General features: G+C 36.4%; 1 protein-coding gene across 4 annotated transcripts in view; it reads left to right on the top strand.

Moving 5' to 3' along the window:
• Positions 1 to 21,201, top strand: part of LOC121368173 (synapsin-like) — a 127,055-nt gene that overhangs the window by 48,114 nt on the left and 57,740 nt on the right. For all 4 annotated transcript variants that reach the window (XM_041492793.1, XM_041492795.1, XM_041492791.1 and 1 more), the window contains exons 4-5: positions 4,303 to 4,360; positions 19,260 to 19,351. In XM_041492793.1, the coding sequence (XP_041348727.1) occupies positions 4,303 to 4,360; positions 19,260 to 19,351 (150 nt within the window). The remainder of the gene's footprint in view (positions 1 to 4,302; positions 4,361 to 19,259; positions 19,352 to 21,201) is intronic.

Here is a 21,201-nt window from a genome sequence, read left to right as displayed (position 1 = left end):
TTGTTAGGTCTTTAATAAGATGTGTACACTTTGTATACAAGAAACACCTTTTGTGTGCAGCTCGTACCATGCATCCTCAAGATTTCCTCTCTTTTAATGTTTGTTTGTTTTGTTTAACAACACCACTAGAGCACATTGATTTATTAATCATCGGCTATTGGATGTCAAACATATGGTCATTTTGACAGTCACAGCGTTGAAACCCGCTAAATTTTTTCCATTAGTAGCAAGGGATCTTTTATATGCATCATCCCACAGTTAGGATAGCACATACCACAGCCTTTGATATACCAGTCATGGTGCACTGGCTAGAGTGAGAAATAGCCCAATGGGCCCACTGACGGGGATCGATCCTAGAGTGATCGCGCATCAAGCGAGCGTTTTCCCACTGGGCTACATCCCGCCCTTCTCTTTTAATAAAGAAAGAAATGTTTTATTTAACGAGGCACTCAACACATTTTATTTACGGTTATATGGTTATAATTTTTTACATCCAGTAGCCGATGTTTTGTTAATCAATGTGTTCTAGTGGTGTCATTAATATATATATATATATATATATATATATATATATATATATATATATATATATATATATACATACATATATTATATATATATATATATGTATGTATGTAGGTAGGTAGGTAGGTAGGTAGGTAGGTAGGTAGGTAGGTATGTATGTATGTATGTATGTATGTATGTATGTATGTATGTATGTATGTATGTATGTACGTACGTACGTACGTACGTATGTATGTATGTATGTACATATGTACGTATGTATGTACGTATGCACACGCACACACACACACACACATATATATTTTGACATTTGGTCAATAGAGAAAAAGAGTTAAAGAAAGAAATGTTTTTTATTTAACGATGCACTCGACACATTTTATTTACGGTTATATGGCGTCAGACATATGGTTAAGGACCACACAGATTTTGAGAGGAAACCCGCTGTCGCCACTACATGGGCTACTCTTTCTGATTAGCAGCAAGGGATCTTTTATTTGCACTTGCCACAGGCAGGATAGCACAAACCATGGCCTTTGTTGAACCAGTTATGGATCACTGGTCGGTGCAAGTGGTTTACACCTACCCATTGAGCCTTGCGGAGCACTCACTCAGGGTTTGTAGTCGGTATCTGGATTAAAAATCCCATGTCTCGACTGGGATCCAAACCCAGTACCTACCAGCTTGTAGACCGATGGCCTAACCACGACGCCACCGAGGCCGGTTCTCTCTTTTAATAAGTCATGAAAAATAATTGCAGATACAGAACTCTATTAACGTGCCCATATCCCTCAAGTCTGAACTCTGGCATAATAATTGCAGATTATTTTTTTCTGTGTCTAATTATAAATACTAGGCAAGTAACAATGTCAGTATATGGGGGTCTGCTTATCTTATTTTAGACATTTAATCGGAGAACTGTTCAAGCATGTCTGTCATGGGCACAACCTCTGACCTCACCAGAGAGTCCTGTCTAAGACGGGATGACCGTAGAGTACTCATGTTCTCTTGTATGCCCCATTAGTTTGATTGCGTGTTTGGTGATGGACGACTGAAATCAATATGATGTGTGTACCATTATCTCTGTCTTATAGCTGTAGGTTTCCTGGACTCTGCATCCTGTCCTACAGACTCAAGTACACTCTTATTACATTATCAGTCTCCAAGAGACAATAAACTAAAGTTCGTCTGCTAAATATATACATAACAGACAGATAAAATGTGCTCTTGGAACTATAACGAAGCAATTCCTGCAAATGACAAAATTTGCATTTCACAAATGTTTCTAGGCTGTCTTGTAGATAAAAGGTTAACATTGCTGTGAAAAAAGAAAGTCTCAAAGTGTTTTGTATGAAATATAAAAATATAAAAAGTTTAGTGACTGTTTCGGTGCGGGTGGGGTGATGGTGGTGGAGTGTTTTGGTTCTCTTTTTTTGTAGCCTTTTTTGCAAGTATATGGTATATCAAAGGTTGTGGTATGTGCTATACTGTCTGTATATAAAAGATCCCTTGCTATGAATGGAAAAATGTACAGGGTTTTCACTCTAAGACTATATTTCAAAATTACTTAATGTTTGACATCCAATAGCTGATGAGACCAGCCTCGGTGGTGTCGTGGTTAGGCCATCAGTCTACAGGCTGGTAGGTACTGGGTTCAGATCCCAGTCGAGGCATGGGATTTTTTAAAATCCACATACCGACTCCAAACCCTGAGTGAGTGCTCCGCAAGGCTCAGTGGGTAGGTGTAAACCACTTGCACCGACCAGTGATCCATAACTGGTTCAACAAAGGCCATGGTTTGTGCTATCCTGCCTGTGGGAAGTGCAAATAAAAGATCCCTTGCTGCTAATCGGAAAGAGTAGCCCATGTAGTGGTGACAGCGGGTTTCCTCTCAAACTCTGTGTGGTCCTTAACCATATGTCTGACGCCATATAACCCTAAATAAAATTTGTTGAGTGCGTCGTTAAATAAAACATTTCTTTCTTTCCAATAGCTGATGATTAATAAAGCAATGTGCTCTAGTGGTGGTGTTAAACAAAACAAACTTTCAACTTTTTGAAAATACATATACATGCATTTTAATAAAGTTATTGCTTTTACATGTATTCTAAATTCATTTCTTAAACATAGACAAATTTATTTTTTGCTATGGGACCTACCTGTGTAATTTTACTTAAACATATTTGAAAATATTCTTTTTGAAGCATATTTTCGAAACCAAAAAGCATTAAATCCAATTTTCATGTTACTGAATATTCATTTAAGGTTTTTGCAATTTTGGTTCCAATACCTTGTTGTCAAACTCAGGAAACAACCCAGACCAGTTACAGAAAAACTATTTATCCTATAACTTACCCATGATATCCATGTCATAAACCCATGTGATAATTTACTTTATTATCCCGGTTAATAATGATATGCAAATTTGCAAGGTCTCTAGGTAATGTGTTGCTGTGGATGGGTCATTTGCTTACAAGCCAACAAGACCTGTGTACCTGAGCATAACGTTTCAAAGATTTGTTTGAAATGCGTGACGTCAAACTCGTGATGACGTCATATTACAGATTGCGGCGACTTTAGTACTGTGATTTAGTAAAAAAATATTTAAAATGTTATTTTAGAAGTTTTATAGGATAAATAGAATTCACTACTCAAAGCCTCGACAAATACCGATTAACATAGACTCGGTTGATATTTTCCATATTAAAAAATACTCGTGATGAATCCTCTATATATAGCCTTCTTTTCTATTTTTACAAACGTTTGGTGAGTGGGATAATCAAGGTCTTACCAGTACATTATCCATCCAGTCAATGGTTCATTTTCTTTGCTTTTTTGCCCATCTAATTTTGTAGCTTTCACATACATATAAATATGGATTATTACATGAATGATTGAGCCAAACAAGTTTAGGAAAAGGTTTATGATTTTTTTTCTTTAATTCCTTCATCCAGGCTTGGTGAGTGATAAAATTTTAAAAATTATTCCATCAATCTCATACAACACATGCAAGTATTATTGCTTTGTTTATCTCAATAAGAATATGTAGATAATAATATTTGTCTGAGATCAGAGAATCGTCTTAAAACACAGGACTGTCAGTTTTATGACACTACAAGAACATTATTAACATTAACATTAACATTAACATTAACATTAACATTGTTAACAGTAATTCATCCCAGTATTAACAGTAATTCATCCCATTAAGAGCTTGATTGATGTGCGGTCGGTTTGGGATCGATCCCCATCAGTGGACCCTTTGGGCTATTTCTCGTTCCAGCCAGTGCATCATATGTTATCCTGTCTGTGGTATGGTGCATATAAAAGATCCCTTTCTATTAATGAAAAAATGTAGCAGTTTCCTCTCGTAAGACTTATATGTCAAAATTACCAAATGTTTGACATCCAATGCTGGTCATAGTTGATGATTAATAAATCAATGTGCTCTAGTGTCATTAAAGAAAACAAAGCTTTCATCCCATTAAGAATAGGTGAAAATGAAATGCTATGTTGCTAGTACTGTCTTCTTAGAATTCCATGTGACCTAAACAAGTTGATACTGAAGTCTAACAATGACACAGTTTTCCTGCTTTCCCTAAAATATTAACACATTGCAGTAACTACCAGCTAACAATAACCTATCAGGGATGAGCTTTCGAAAACAGATAATTTAAATGTGATATGTGATTTAAAGGCTGCAACGTAATAGGCAAACATTTTTGGATAAAAAGAAAAATAAAAATAAATTTATATGTGTTTTTGTTTGTTTTTTAACAGGACAAAATACTTTAGGGGTAAAAAGATCTTTGGAGACTGGGATATACGTGTTGAACAGGTGAGCATGTTTTCAAATTGTCACTGGTAGAAGTTTATGTTTATAGTGTAGTATAGAAAAACCTGGCCAGTGTTGAAAACACAAATGTTTTTGGAGGCAATCTCCGATGTGTCCTGTCTTATTCATTTAACTTTAAATATAAAAATTGGGTTAGTATTTGTTAATGCCACAAAGTGCTTGGAAAACGTGTAAAGTTCTGATGGTTAAATGACATTAGATATGCATTGGGATTTAATTTTTTTATCAAATAGGTCAAAGGAATTTTCTCACTCAGTGGGCTTGTCAGATTTCATCAATTGTTCAATCAAAACCTTTATGACAAAAATATCATCAGAATGTTGTGTGTGTTGTCCTGGTTGTGGAAAAGTGCATATTACATGGTTGAAATCCTTCTGTTTATATGTGTTTGTGGGTTTTCAGCAGTTAATAACAGCGTCCTATATTGCCATACCCTGCTCTCGTCTTCTCTGCTTTAACTCTTTAGTCATCACTTGTTGAACATTGATGTGTCCTATCCTTAGACCACAAGCACTCTGGACAAAATCAGAGGATAGAAAGGGTTAGCCGGTGCCGTCAAAGTGGAATTATCCTAATAAACATTGGAAGTGAAGTTTGCTCAGCTTGATGGCTCCAGTAATCTACTTGGAGCCTGTCAACACCACGTGGATGAAATGTTTGTCAGGAGAATCTATATCACGGGATAAAGATGCCTCCAAGATACTTAGGATCAACAGGTCATTGTCCATAGTAATGTCCCTGTTTTCAGATGGTGTGGACATTATACAGCACAAAGTTAATGCATCCTAAGGCATCACAGTGGACCATTGGATAAATTTATCTCCTGGTTAGCAGAATGCTGAAGAAGTTTAATAATAGCACTACCACCTTGGAATGGTGGAATGTAATTATAATATTGTTAGTGTTCCAATGGAATCTCCCAGAATGCTGGTGTTTAACTGCCTCTGGGAACTGGGAAATCACTTTTGTTCATGGTGGTCTAACTGTCCAGTAATTGGTGGACTAGTGCAGTCAACAAACTTAAGAACCCAATGAAAATATAACACATGGATACATATATGAATTTATGATATTATCTTTTCGATTCATGAATTTAAGTGCCCAATAAAATGTTGGGGGTTTTCAATTTTTTAAAGTAAAACCACAAAAATGTAAGGCTATAAAATTAAACGGATTTCACTGTAAATTAACCCAGCACTGTTGTACATTTACTGAACCTTAATGGACCCTGGACATTTCTAGATGATTGGTTCTGAACCAGAGGCCCTCAATCCTGGTAGGTGTGGGGGGGGGGGGGGGGGTACCAGTGCATGCATATGAAATGTCATCAGAAAGTATTTGTAATACATTGTGGTCATTGAAAGGTTTATTGGGTGTGTTTAACATATGACATGTCATCAGAAAGTATTTGTAATACACTGTGGTCATTGAAAGGTTTATTGGGTGTGTTTAACATATGAAATGTCATCAGAAAGTATTTGTAATACACTGTGGTCATTGAAAGGTTTATTGGGTGTGTTTAACATATGAAATGTCATCAGAAAGTATTTGTAATACACTGTGGTCATTGAAAGGTTTATTGGGTGTGTTTAACATATGAAATGTCATCAGAAAGAATTTGTAATACACTGTGGTCATTGAAAGGTTTATTGGGTGTGTTTAACATATGAAATGTCATCAGAAAGTATTTGTAATACACTGTGGTCATTGAAAGGTTTATTGGGTGTGTTTAACATATGAAATGTCATCAGAAAGTATTTGTAATACACTGTGGTCATTGAAAGGTTTATTGGGTGTGTTTAACATATGAAATGTCATCAGAAAGAATTTGTAATACACTGTGGTCATTGAAAGGTTTATTGGGTGTGTTTAACATATGAAATGTCATCAGAAAGTATTTGTAATACACTGTGGTCATTGAAAGGTTTATTGGGTGTGTTTAACATATGAAATGTCATCAGAAAGTATTTGTAATACACTGTGGTCATTGAAAGGTTTATTGGGTGTGTTTAACATATGAAATGTCATCAGAAAGAATTTGTAATACACTGTGGTCATTGAAAGGTTTATTGGGTGTGTTTAACATATGAAATGTCATCAGAAAGTATTTGTAATACACTGTGGTCATTGAAAGGTTTATTGGGTGTGTTTAACATATGAAATGTCATCAGAAAGTATTTGTAATACACTGTGGTCATTGAAAGGTTTATTGGGTGTGTTTAACATATGAAATGTCATCAGAAAGTATTTGTAATACATTGTGGTCACTGAAAGGTTTATTGGGTGTGTTTAACATATGACATGTCATCAGAAAGTATTTGTAATACATTGTGGTCACTGAAAGGTTTATTGGGTGTGTTTAACATATGACATGTCATCAGAAAGTATTTGTAATACATTGTGGTCACTGAAAGGTTTATTGGGTGTGTTTAACATATGACATGTCATCAGAAAGTATTTGTAATACATTGTGGTCACTGAAAGGTTTATTGGGTGTGTTTAACATATGAAATGTCATCAGAAAGTATTTGTAATACATTGTGGTCACTGAAAGGTTTATTGGGTGTGTTTAACATATGAAATGTCATCAGAAAGTATTTGTAATACATTGTGGTCACTGAAAGGTTTATTGGGTGTGTTTAACATATGACATGTCATCAGAAAGTATTTGTAATACATTGTGGTCACTGAAAGGTTTATTGGGTGTGTTTAACATATGACATGTCATCAGAAAGTATTTGTAATACATTGTGGTCACTGAAAGGTTTATTGGGTGTGTTTAACATATGAAATGTCATCAGAAAGTATTTGTAATACATTGTGGTCACTGAAAGGTTTATTGGGTGTGTTTAACATATGACATGTCATCAGAAAGTATTTGTAATACACTGTGGTCATTGAAAGGTTTATTGGGTGTGTTTAACATATGGTATGGGGCAGGACGTAGCTCAGTGGTACAGTGCTCACTTGATGCGCGATCGATCTAGGATCGATTCCCATCGGTGGGCACATTGAGCTATTTCTCATTCCAGCCAGTGCTCCACAACTGGTGTAACAAAGGCCGTGGTATGCACTATGCTGTTTGTGAGATGGTGCATATAAAAGATCCCTTGCTGCTAATCGAAAAGAATAGCTCATGAAGTGGCGACAGTGGGTTTCCTCTCTGAATATATGTGTGGTCCTTAACCATATGTCCGACACCATATAACCATAAATAAAATGTGTTGAGTGCATTGTTAAATAAAACATTTCCTTCCTTCCTTTAAAATATGGTATAGATGTAAACTGATAATTAAACTTCATACAAAAATTTGTGCTATATCTTTTTAATTACTGGGTAATGATAATAAGTTACAACAAATTTTAAAAAAAACAGTCCGCATTGAGAGGAAATATATATGAAAAGGTTCAAAGCCAAAATATTATTAATAGATGTATTACCAAAAACTGGGAAATGTCGGCAAAATTGTAATGTACATTTTTCCAACCACATGTGAAAAGATAAGTTCTTCTAAAAAAAAGTATGTATATATTGATTTAAATGTTGGTATCCCATCTTAAAAAGCTGAGAAAGGAATGTCTTATGACAGTTAAATCAATAGCGTGAATTCTCGGGGGAACTAGATGTTAAAACAATTCCCGACAAAGCCTTGGCTGGTTATTCTGTTGATGAATCACTGTCACTGTCAGGGGTCTTGGTACAGGTGATGTATCATAGCGAGCCATTATTAATACATTACATTCATGGTTAGGCTTAAAGCTGCAGTCTCTTAGGGCCGTTCTACATCATCTTTTGAGACCGGCCTCGGTGGCATCGTGGTTATGCCATCGGTCTACAGGCTGGTAGGTACTGGGTTTGGATCCCAGTCGAGGCATGGGATTTTTGATCCAGATACCGACTCCAAACCCTGAGTGAGTGCTCCGCAAGGCTCAATGGGTAGGTGTAAACCACTTGCACCAACCAGTGATCCATAACTGGTTCAACAAAGGCCATGGTTTGTGCTATCCTGCCTGTGGGAAGTGCAAATAAAAGATCCCTTGCTGCTAATTGGAAAGAGTAGCCCATGAAATGGCAACAGCTGGTTTCCTCTCAAAATCTGTGCGGTCCTTAACCATCTGTCTGATGCCATATAACTGTAAATAAAATGTGTTGAGTGCGTCGTTAAATAAAACATTTCTTTCTTTCATCTTTTGATAATGTGCAAAACGCAACGGAACTACAGTTTTAATAAAGTGGCCTGTGTTTATATATATATATATATATATATATATAACTCACAATTTTTAATACAAAACCACTTAAAAATATCTTTTGTAATCACTGTAGACCTGATACACATACACTTGTAGGTAAATTAAATATCCTACATGGGAATTTGGTTGTCACTTTTCATTGTGGTGCCACACCAGTTGTTGTTTATTCACTTATCCGAGCGGATAATTTTACCATGCTCATATACCATGACAATCTAATTAAAATTAGCTCCACTATTACATATGGATCTAACAGCAGCCAGTTGGAGCTCATGTCCACCAATCAAAACCTTACTTGCAGAATCATGCCAGTGATTTTAAAATAATTTGAAAACATTCCGAATTATCCTGAGGGTATATGACATGTTTCGTGTGAATTATGAATGCCTTAAAACATGTTTTATTTTATAAAATAAATAATTTGTAATGTAAAACTGAAGACTGATTTAGTTGGGGTTTTTTTATAAATAAATAAATAATTTTTAATGTAAAATTGAAGACTGATAACCCATCCCATAGGTATTGGTATGGTTCGCTTTACTGCGGCCACTAAAATAGACTCGCCCGATATTTTTAGAATTTGTATGCTCCCAAATAACGTTATAAAACGCGAAGTGTGATTGGTCAATATTTAAATTATTTGCGACTACACAATGTTGTTAGCAATCTGATTAAAATTAGTTCTACTGGTTTAAATAAGGCATTCGTAATTCACATGAAACATATCGTATACCCTCAGGATAATTCGGAATATTTTCAGATTATTTTCAAATCACTGGCATGATTCTGCAAGTAAGGTTTTGATTGGTGGACATGAGCTCCAACTAGCTGCTGTTAGATCCACATGTAATAGTGGAGCTAATTTTAATTAGTTTGATACCATGAAGGTTTTGAGCATGTCTGTCCCGGGTGTCGTCTCTGGATAGCCAGGGGCCCGACCCGGAACAGAAATTATTACAGGGTCAGTTTAAATAATTATGGTCTAAATATTAATAGTGGACTTTAAATAATTTATATGTGCATTTCACATATAAAAAATTATTCAAAAGTATTTGTCACATTTTTGAACGGGCTATCTAAACTATAATTCACTTAACAGTGTATTTGAATGTGACCTCAGGGCAGGACGCAGACTAGTGATAAAGTCCTTGCTTGATACACAGTCAGTCTAGGATTGATCCCCGTCGGTGGATTCATTGGGCTATTTCTCATTTCAGTGAGTGCACCCGATTGGTATATCCTGTTTGTGAGATGGTGCATATAAAAGATCCCTTGCTACTAATGGAAACATGTAGTAGGTTTCGTCTCTAAAATTATTTGTCAAAATTACCAAATGTTTGACATCCAGTAGCTGATGATTAAAAAATCAATGTGTTCTAGTGGTGTTGTTAAACAAAACAAACTTTAACTTTGAATGTGACCTAGATTGTAAATAAGATCTGAAGTAAATTGAACAATGGCATGTTACAGGAAAAACAAATTAATAATCCATTCTGAATTGTTAAATATGAAAAATGTGCTACAGCTCTAAACGGAAATTACAGCACACATTTAACTGAAAAATAGTGCACATACTTGTAACTCAGTAGGAAGGATCCTTCTACATCCAGTAAGAAAAAAAATATACAGATTGTAAACAAAATAAATAGGATATTTTTGTAGGATAAAGTATATTAAACATTAAATAACATACTAGTATAACACTTTTTTAAACAAAGTAAACAGGATTAATTATGTTATTAATTATATATAATTGTATTAATTTACAAAGAAAATGTTTCTGATGTTTTGTTTTAAAAGACGGGACAATTAAGGCATTTGGCCTGGTATGCACATGATATATAATGCACATTATTGCTTAATATCAACAAGTATAATCATATAGTTAATTAATAAAATGGTTAAATGTGACAGCTATTATATATAACGGGCGCAGCCATTTTGTACCATTCCAGTGAATACGTCCTCTGGCAAGCTGGTGGTTACGTAATACCTAACGTGTCACGTCAGGAATTAGTCTTTGAACAGAAGAAACAAAACATACCTGATTTTTGCAGATGCATCGCAATGTTCTGTAATTATATCCATCCTAGTAAGCCAGCACCAAATATATATTATTTTTTAATACAAAATAAACCACCATTGTCAAAGTGTTGAAATAACTGAATTATGTTTCGTACATAAATTAACCCACGTACTGAAACAATAATCGGAATGTTTTCTTGGTTAATTGGTCTTTTCTTTCCGTGGCCTTTCTGTGGTTCCTGATTGGCAGGTGTATATTCAGATGGTCTCCAGACACTGTGTCTAGACACACTAAAAAGACGTGCCCTTTTTATGAAGATCACAGGGTATTGTGTGATAACAGCACGGATACACCTCAAATCATAATGGACATTACCAACCGCCCTGCTTTATTACTGTAAGTAATTCTGTAAAAGCCTTGATTAAGTAGACTTTCCCATTTAAAATCACAAAACTGACCAATTACGTCATCCCAAAGAAAAGAAAAGTATCACTTGGGTATTGTGAGTGGTAGTTTTTGCTTGAACGTGCCCTACCAATAGGGCTAATAGTATGCATTTCGTTCTAATGATGTAACCTGAAATATATTTAGTTAAATAGTTTATTATATTATCAAGTCATTTATGTTGTTTTGCAAGTCAGGTTGATGAAAGAGAAGCGCCTTGTCATAAATTAGGACGTTTGTTTACATTGTGCATATAGAGAAGATGGACATCACTTCGCCCCAAGCTATACCACTGAACATCACAAAAACGAAACAAAATGGCTGCCCCCAATTAGCAGGAATAATCATAGTTTTTTATTAACTTTTAAAATTACGCGTTTTTCATTTGTTAAAGTGTTAGTATGTGTTGGTGGTCCGGGTATGCATCTTTCCAACACATAAGGCTCTTGTTTGAGTTGACCCTACCTTTAACAAAAAAATATTAAAGATTCTTTAGATGACTTATTATCAGGGCTTTTACTAGAACAAGCAAAAACGACAGAGATATTCGCTCAAAATCAGCTAGCCTGAAACAATATCACCATGTATTTGCATCATTTTACCGACAATATTAGTTGTAATCCAGGTTAAAATGTGTAGCAATTTGTTTGCAACCCTATATAGCTGTTTGGCAGTAATGCTAATATGAATAAATGTTGTCGTAAAATTTCAGGCATTTTTGTTTAATTCGGGCAAAAATCAGCCTGCCCCCTACAAAATGGGAGCTCGTACACCTACGGGAACAAGTTTTGTTTTAGCCCATTTGTAGATATGTTGAGTGGTTAATTTAAAGAAGATTTTATGAGCCAAAGACTAAATTTTGTCGCCACTTTGTGTTAAAATTAGCAGTTAGCTAATTTGGCAATGGACAGAGTGAACCATGTATTATAAGTGATTCTGTACAGTTTTGAGACTCTTTGCTATGTATAAGCTTGTAAATTTTAATTTAAAATATTCTTTACCAAATAATTAAAAAAAAAAATTAAATAAATAATAAAGTTTTGTGAATAACAAGATAGAATCAAATGTTTTTTTCGCAAAGCAATAATGTTATATCCATATGTGAGAGTAAATCTGACCGTTTTATCAGACCCAGACAGACTGCCATTAAAGGGAATAATACTGGCTCTCTCAAAATCAATCGTATTCCTTTATTAGGGTTCATAAAACTATTGATTGGTTATTTTTGCAAGGAAAGCCAAGTATTGTTATTGGAGTTACCTGATTCTCTACTCTAATGCTCATGGAATATTTAGTTCTCTGTGAACCAGAATTCGATAAGAAACATCCGCCAGTGACCAACAAACATGCACTAAATGAATTCTCTTTTTGTTTGCCCAATAACTGAGAAAAGGTTTCACATGCAGTCTTATTTTCATTTAATCCTCTCATAATTTAAAATCTACACAGATTTGTATACTGATATAATGTCATATATAACCGATTTTTCCGTGATTCATATTAAGAGTAATTTTGATAGCAGCTGTAATGTGTTTACATTATATTGCTTGTTTGATGCATGGTCGGTCTAGGATCGATCCCCATTGGTGGGCTCATTAGGCTATTTATTGTTCTAGTCAGTGCATTACAACTGATATATTAAAGCCTGTGGTATGTGCTGTCCTGTCTGTGGGATGATGCATATAAAAGATCCATTGCTACTACTACTAATAATAATAAAATAATAAAAAATGTATTTATAGAAGGTAGTTCAGTTAGTTCTAGGCTATTCTCCCCTGAGGCCTTCTTACTATTTGAAAAATGTAGCGTGTTTCCTCTCTAAGACGTCAAAATTACCAAATGTTTGACATCCAATAGCCGATGCTTAATAAATCAATGTGTTCTACTCTAGTGGTGTGGTATCATTAAACAAAACAAATTTTAACTTTAACATTAACCTGTCATAACTACAAATAGTTGTACAGATGTTGCTCTTTTTCCATTTCTAATGTGGTCATTCTGACAGAAGTTACAATAACAAGTTATTTATTTATTTATTTATTTATTTAGTTAGTTAGTTATAGCAAACACAAATTTGGTAGATTTGTTGTGACATGACAAGACAAACTCCGGGCAGCACGTTTCTCAAGATAACCAACATATCAGTTTACCAGTGTGTACAATGGTTTCTTTTACAATAAAAAATTCATTACAATAATTGATTACATTGATCATCTGCACCTGAAAATATAGATTATGTTGTACAAATTGTAAACTACACAGTTAATTTAAACACAATTTCTATGAACACAGGTAGGTTTTCAGACAAACATATATTTACAATACTGCCAACACCAAGTAACGGTATGCATTTTCTGACAGTTTTTGATTTTATAATACCTGCCTTGATCATGTAGTGGTTAAGCCATCAGACTGGTAGGTACTGGGTTTGCATATCAGTACCGGGTTCCACCCAGAGCCAGTTTAATGACTTACTGAATAAATGTATGGCCACTACATCGACTCCTCTCGCACTAATCAACTAAACACTAACACCAGCCATCCTGCTCTGGACAGACAGCCCAGACAGCTGAGGTGTGTGCCCAGAACAGTGTGCTTGAACCTGAATTGAATATAAGTACAAAAATAAATATAAAAAAGAAGATTTTATAATATATACCTTTATTGTTTTCTGCAGATGCTATACAATGCCTAAATGACTTCAACACATATTTCCTAGTCATTCTTTAGTGATGCAGGATGTTCAAAATGTTTTAACATGCAATGGAATACATCCATTACGAACTTTTTTCTTTTTGTTAATGTCAACAAATGTACCTACAATATAGTAACATTCTTGTGATATTTAACATCTAAGTCTCTGATCACTGCACAGTTCACTTCTGGGTAGGTTTATTTATCACGGTCCCCTATAGTTCCTACCTGTGACATACATATATGTTGTGGTTCGCATATTCACTTCTAGTAATTGGGGAAGAATTAAAATAAATTGTATTTCTTCAGTGGTAAGCCGTCTGGTTGGATTTTGCCTCTGTTATTTTGTAATATTGTGCATTGACGTTTTGGGACATAGGTGTATAGCAGAAGAGATGGCCGGTGTGAATTGGTTAATGAACCACCTGCTCCGACCAGTACTACAGCCAGATGCGGTCATATAGCAAAAAACTGAGACAGAAATGTTCTCAATTCTGGAGTGAAAATAAATGCTTATATATAATGAATGTTCGCAATGGTGTATGTTGTTAGTGCCAACGAGAACCCGTTCTATTGGCAATCTGCATTTGAAGTTGGGCAATTTAACATGGATTTCAGTGGCAGATGATATCTGCGTAGTGAGACCCTATCATAGGGTCGTTTATTAATAGGTGGAAGACGGTAGCTTTCAGCAACTACTGTTGTACTACCTACCAACTACATTTCATGTTTACAATTACACACCTTAGTGGATATAGTCACCTACATGTTCTTTCAAAAATACTGAACACACTGCAGTTATCATCAGGGTTTTTTCTTCTACAATATATATGCAGAGAACAGGCATTGTCTTATAAGGAACAAGTTCTTACAGAATAAATTTATGTACTACTTTAAGATGGTTACATATTTGGGGGATAATAAATTAGTTAACAGTTATTATCAAATTTATGTCCCGAGTGAAATAAAGCTCGTGACAAGTGAAAATTATTTCACGAGGGACAGAAATTTGATAATAACTGGTACTGAGTTTGTTATTCTATTTATTACCCCTGCTAGTAAATTAGTTTTTTTTTAAAAAGCCTTTATTTTTAATATAGCCTACATCGGCTACACATCCATGTGTATAGAAACGATGTAAACTACTTTACTGTTCTGGGTATTGATTTAACTTTGTATTTTATTCACAGTTCATAAATAATTTTAAAAACCCAAAGTTCTATATATTCTGTAAAAAAAAAATCAATAATGAATTGTATTAAACTACCATTTTATTACAAGATTAACACTGAAACTAGAAAGACGCAACCGCAAATGCTTTAAACTACGTGATGTCATTGTGTGTGCTTTACCAAATTGTGATGACGTCATATTTAGTACCGACAAGGTGATTGGTTTGTTGGTATCAAATCGTCCAGTAGTAGTGTATGTTAAATCAATGCATGATAATTTCTCAGTGAATAATTATGATTTTTATTTTTCCCGTTATGAGGGCCTGCTGGGGTAATAAATTGTTGTATGTGGTGCATAAAACCAGCATTAAAAGTATCATCAGATGTGATTTGATTATTTATTTCATTTATACTTATTTTCATAATTATATCCAACTAAGGTTCAAGCACACTGTTCTGGGCACACACACACACACACACACACACACACTCACTCACTCACTCACTCACTCACTCACTCACTCACTCACTCACTCACTCACTCTCACTCACTCACTCACTCACTCACTCACTCACTCACTCACTCACTCACTCACTCACTCTCTCTCACTCTCTCACTCACTCACTCACTCACTCACACTCACTCACTCACTCACTCACTCACTCTCACTCACTCTCTCACTCACTCACTCACTCACTCACTCTCACTCACTCTCACTCACTCACTCACTCACTCACTCACTCACTCACTCACTCACTCACTCTCACACACACACACTCACTCACTCACTCACTCTCACACACACACACTCACTCACTCACTCACACACACACTCACTCACTCACTCACTCACTCACTCACTCTCACACACACACACTCACTCACTCACTCTCACACACACACACACACTCACTCACTCACTCACACACACACACTCACTCACTCACTCACTCACACACACACTCACTCACACACTCACTCACTCACTCACTCACCCACCCACCCACTCACTCACCCACACACACCCCACCTCACTCACTCACCTCACTCACCACCCACCCACCCACCCACCCACTCACTCACACACACACACACACACACACACACACTTAATTCAGGTTGTCTCCAGGACTCACTCCCTTACTTCAAACCATTGAATTGTTGAACTCACTCTGGGTGGGACTCAAGTCACCCACCCACCGCTACTTGGAATATTGACCTAAATGATCAATTAGCCACTCGGCTTTGCTAATGGAAGATGCCTTGTAATCGTTTTAATGTGAACGCAGGACTAGTCATGCCATTGATAGCAAAATAAATGTGTTAGTGTGGTCGTTATGGTGATGGCCTAATGGATCTTAATGTGTATCTTTATTCAAATGTGCACACATTCCACCGCAAATGAATACTTATTTATATATCAGGTCATCAGTTTGTGTAGCAGACTATTTTAGTAGATTTGAATGCTGTCACTGTTGGATAATATATTATTGATATTTCATTGTTATGCATTTCTCATAAAATGACTCAGAGGTGGCCCTAAACCCACATAATATTATTAGAAGACTATGAACTGAAAGGGAAGAAAAGAATATAAATTTAATTACATCCCAGCATATTTTAAACTAGGTATTGGTATCAACATAATGGATACCTTCGGAAATCTGTATTGTTCAGCAAGTATTATGCAGAAGAATCTGCACATAACAATAATTCCTTCAACCCACTACTTCTAACTGCATATACATTCATGATTTTGGCAGCTCGTCTAAATTGCTCAAATCACCTTAAAACCCTTTTGGTCGAGCACTCTAATTTTATTCTTTGGACTTAAATTTTTGTCCAGACATGAGTAGTATAAATGAGCTCATTTTGGCTTTAGGTCTTTGACCTAACTACTAAATTCGCATTCCAAATTCCACCCACCTTAATCTCACACACGCACACACCCCGGCCCGGACCATATAGATCAGACTTTAAACATTTTGACCTCCATTCAAAATTTGATGTCGAAATTACTTTCTCTTTTTTAAATATTATTAAATAGTCCAATCCTCTCTAATTTCTCTTATTTATTTTTGGACTGTCCTTCTAAAATGATCCCTTGCTACATTAGGAAAAATGTAGCGGGTTTTCTCTGATGACTACATGTCAGAATGACCAAATATTTGACATCCAATAGCCGATGATTAATTAATCAATGTGCTCTATAGTGGTTTCGTTAAACAAAACAAACTTTTTGATCCTGAGGGTGTCTGGTTTAGAGGTGTTACACTGTACATATATGACCGGCCTCGGTGGCGTCGTGGTAGGCCATCGGTCTACAGGCTGGTAGGTACTGGGTTCGGATCCCAGTCGAGGCATGGGATTTTTAATCCAGATACCGACTCCAAACCCTGAGTGAGTGCTCCGCAAGGCTCAATGGGTAGGTGTAAACCACTTGCATCGACCAGTGATCCATAACTGGTTCAACAAAGGCCATGGTTTGTGCTATCCTGCCTGTGGGAAGCGCAAATAAAAGATCCCTTGCTGCCTGTCGTAAAAGAGTAGCCCATGAAGTGGTGACAGCGGGTTTCCTCTCCAAATCTGTGTGGTCCTTAACCATATGTCTGACACCATGTAACCGTAAATAAAATGTGATGAGTGCGTCGTTCAATAAAACATTTTTTTCTTTCTTTCTGTACATATATATTATAACATACAATGTAAGTGCTACACTGGACGGTCTCTGGTCATACGACAGGTACACGTACCTAGGTACACGTACCTAGGTACTTCTGAAAAGTCACAAGGTCCATCTGATTAACACAGTCTAAAAATGCAGTTCAAAATTAAAGTCTTTAATAAATCATTTGTGAACAGTTAATAGATGGTTTGGTTGCCTGCATTCCGTCCCTTGATAACAAGTTATAAGTTGTCAAAATTGGCATGATCAGTGGCAATATAAAATAAATTCAACATATAGCTGAGACTGTTTGGATTCAGACTAAACTCAGTTTGGCCCCAGAGACTATGGAAAACAAGCTCTGTGGCTTTGGCCTACTGGTAATTCTTCCTTTGTTGTTTTAATCAGTCTCTTAATCAGACTCTTTTATTACTTTATTTACTTGATTCATTCCCTTGGTTACCTTAACTTATTTGTGCTGCTTTCAATCTCTTCAACTTGTGTTAGTCTGTTTTTAGTAATGTTTTCATTTTAACTTATTATCATGCTTATGTCCAATTAAGGTTCATGCACAATGTCCTGGGCACACACACCTCAGCTATCTGGGCTGCCTATCCAGGACAGTGGGTTAATTGTTAGTGGTTAGTGAGATAGAAGAGGTTGTAGTGGCCTTCTTACACCTACCCACTGAGTCGTTAAAACTTGCTCTAGGTGGGAGCTGCTACCGGGCTGCAAACCCTGTACCTACCAGCCTTGGGTCAGATGGCTTAACCACGACACCACCGAGACTGGTTGTTTTTAGTCTCATTACACTTGGTTAATTCGTTCTTCCCAGGAACAGCATCTAGCTCAGTCACTAAGGTGCTTGCATTGTAGGATAAAACCACCTCAGAGGACCCATTCTCGGATTGTTTGGTGTTCCTTCCCAAACAAAAAAACAAAAAAATTGTTTAACGACACCACTAGAGCACATTGCTTTTTTTTTAATCATCAGATACTGGATGTAAAACATTTAGTAATTCTGACATATAGTCTTAGAGAGGAAACCTGCCACATTTTTCCATTAGTAGCAAGGGATTTTTTATATGCACCATCCCACAGACAAGATAGCACATACCACGGCCTTTGATATACCAGTCATGGCACACTGGCTGAAATGAAAAATAGGCCAATGGGGATTGATCCAAGACCAACTGCACATCAAGCAAGTGCTTTACCACTGGGCTACATTCCATCCCTTCTTCCCAAACAAGTGCCACACGACTGGTATATCAAAAGCTGTGGTATGTGCTGTCATGTGTGGAAAAGTGCATATTAAAGATCCCCTGCTGCTAATGAAAAAGTGTAGCGGGTTTCCTCTAAGACTACATGTCAAATTATCAAATATTTTACATCCAACAGCTGATGATTAATAAATCATTGTGTTCTAGTTGTGTCCTTAAACAAAACAAACTTTTAGACTTTTCATTTACCTGAGGAAATTTAATGTTTTAAAAGTAAATTGTTATGTCATTATTGCTGGCATTATTGTCATGCCATAGAGTTTTTATTATTTCAAGGTTGTTGTATTTTTTCCAGGTAAAAGGTGAATATAAAAATATATGTCAAATTATGTTTTGTTTCAGGCTGAGTTTTGTGAAATCAATCTTGCTGCTTATTCTGACTCAGGGTGTATGGTAGATATTCAGGTGGACCGAAACGGAACAAAAGTAGTCAGGTGGGTGAAATCAACCATTCTTACTTTACTGGGATTACAAGTAGCCGACATGGTAATATTTAGGGATTGTTTTTGTTATTATTTAAACAGTGCTTGTTCAGATAGATACAGAGTATGAACAATTTACATTTTAGTATGTTTAGTATGATAGCTCACAGAAGTGGCTTATGTGTTAAAGAGATCCATCAATGAAGGGACCTATCCTGATATTCTGAATGTTGAGATCCATCAGTGAGGGGACCTATCCTGATATTCTGAATGTTGAGATCCATCAGCGAGGGGACCTATCCTGATATTCTGAATGTTGAGATCCATCAGTGAGGGGACCTATCCTGATATTCTGAATGTTGAGATCCATCATTGAGGGGACCTATCCTGATATTCTGAATGTTGAGATCCATCAATGAGGGGACCTATCCTGATATTCTGAATGTTGAGATCCATCAGTGAGAGGACCTATCCTGATACTCTGAATGTTGTATGTTTAGCCAAGTGATAGCCCACAGAAGAGATTCATCAATGAGGGGACTTATCCTAATATTCTAAATGTTGTATGTTTAGCCCAGTATAAACTGACTATAAGTGGCTTGTGTGATGAAGAGATCCATCAATGAGGGGACCTATCCTAATATTCCAAATGTTAAGATCCACCAATGAGGGGACCTATCCTGATACTCTGAATGTTGAGATCCATCAATGAGGGGACCTATCCTAATACTCTGAATGTTGAGATCCATCAATGAGGGGACCTATCCTAATACTCTGAATGTTGATATCCATCAATGAGGGGACCTATCCTAATACTCTGAATGTTGAGATCCATCAATGAGGGGACCTATCCTAATACTCTGAATGTTGAGATCCATCAATGAGGGGACCTATCCTCATATTCTGAATGTTGAGATCCATCAATGAGGGGACCTATCCTCATATTCTGAATGTTGAGATCCATCAATGAGGGGACCTATCCTCATATTCTGAATGTTGAGATCCATCAATGAGGGGACCTATCCTAATACTCTGAATGTTGAGATCCATCAATGAGGGGACCTATCCTCATATTCTGAATGTTGAGATCCATCAATGAGGGGACCTATCCTCATATTCTGAATGTTGAGATCCATCAATGAGGGGACCTATCCTAATACTCTGAATGTTGAGATCCATCAATGAGGGGACCTATCCTAATACTCTGAATGTTGAGATCCATCAATGAGGGGACCTATCCTCATATTCTGAATGTTGAGATCCATCAATGAGGGGACCTATCCTAATACTCTGAATGTTGAGATCCATCAATGAGGGGACCTATCCTAATACTCTGAATGTTGAGATCCATCAATGAGGAGACCTATCCTCATATTCTGAATGTTGAGATCCATCAATGAGGGGACCTATCCTAATACTCTGAATGTTGAGATCCATCAATGAGGGGACCTATCCTAATACTCTGAATGTTGAGATCCATCAATGAGGGGACCTATCCTCATATTCTGAATGTTGAGATCCATCAATGAGGGGACCTATCCTAATACTCTGAATGTTGAGATCCATCAATGAGGGGACCTATCCTAATACTCTGAATGTTGAGATCCATCAATGAGGAGACCTATCCTCATATTCTGAATGTTGAGATCCATCAATGAGGGGACCTATCCTAATACTCTGAATGTTGAGATCCATCAATGAGGGGACCTATCCTAATACTCTGAATGTTGAGATCCATCAATGAGGGGACCTATCCTCATATTCTGAATGTTGAGATCCATCAATGAGGGGACCTGTCCTAATACTCTGAATGTTGAGATCCATCAATGAGGGGACCTATCCTAATACTCTGAATGTTGAGA

Source organism: Gigantopelta aegis, chromosome 3 (genome assembly GCF_016097555.1).
Source record: "Gigantopelta aegis isolate Gae_Host chromosome 3, Gae_host_genome, whole genome shotgun sequence".
Lineage (NCBI taxonomy): Eukaryota > Metazoa > Mollusca > Gastropoda > Neomphalida > Peltospiridae > Gigantopelta > Gigantopelta aegis.
This window is presented reverse-complemented; position numbering and strand designations above follow the sequence as displayed.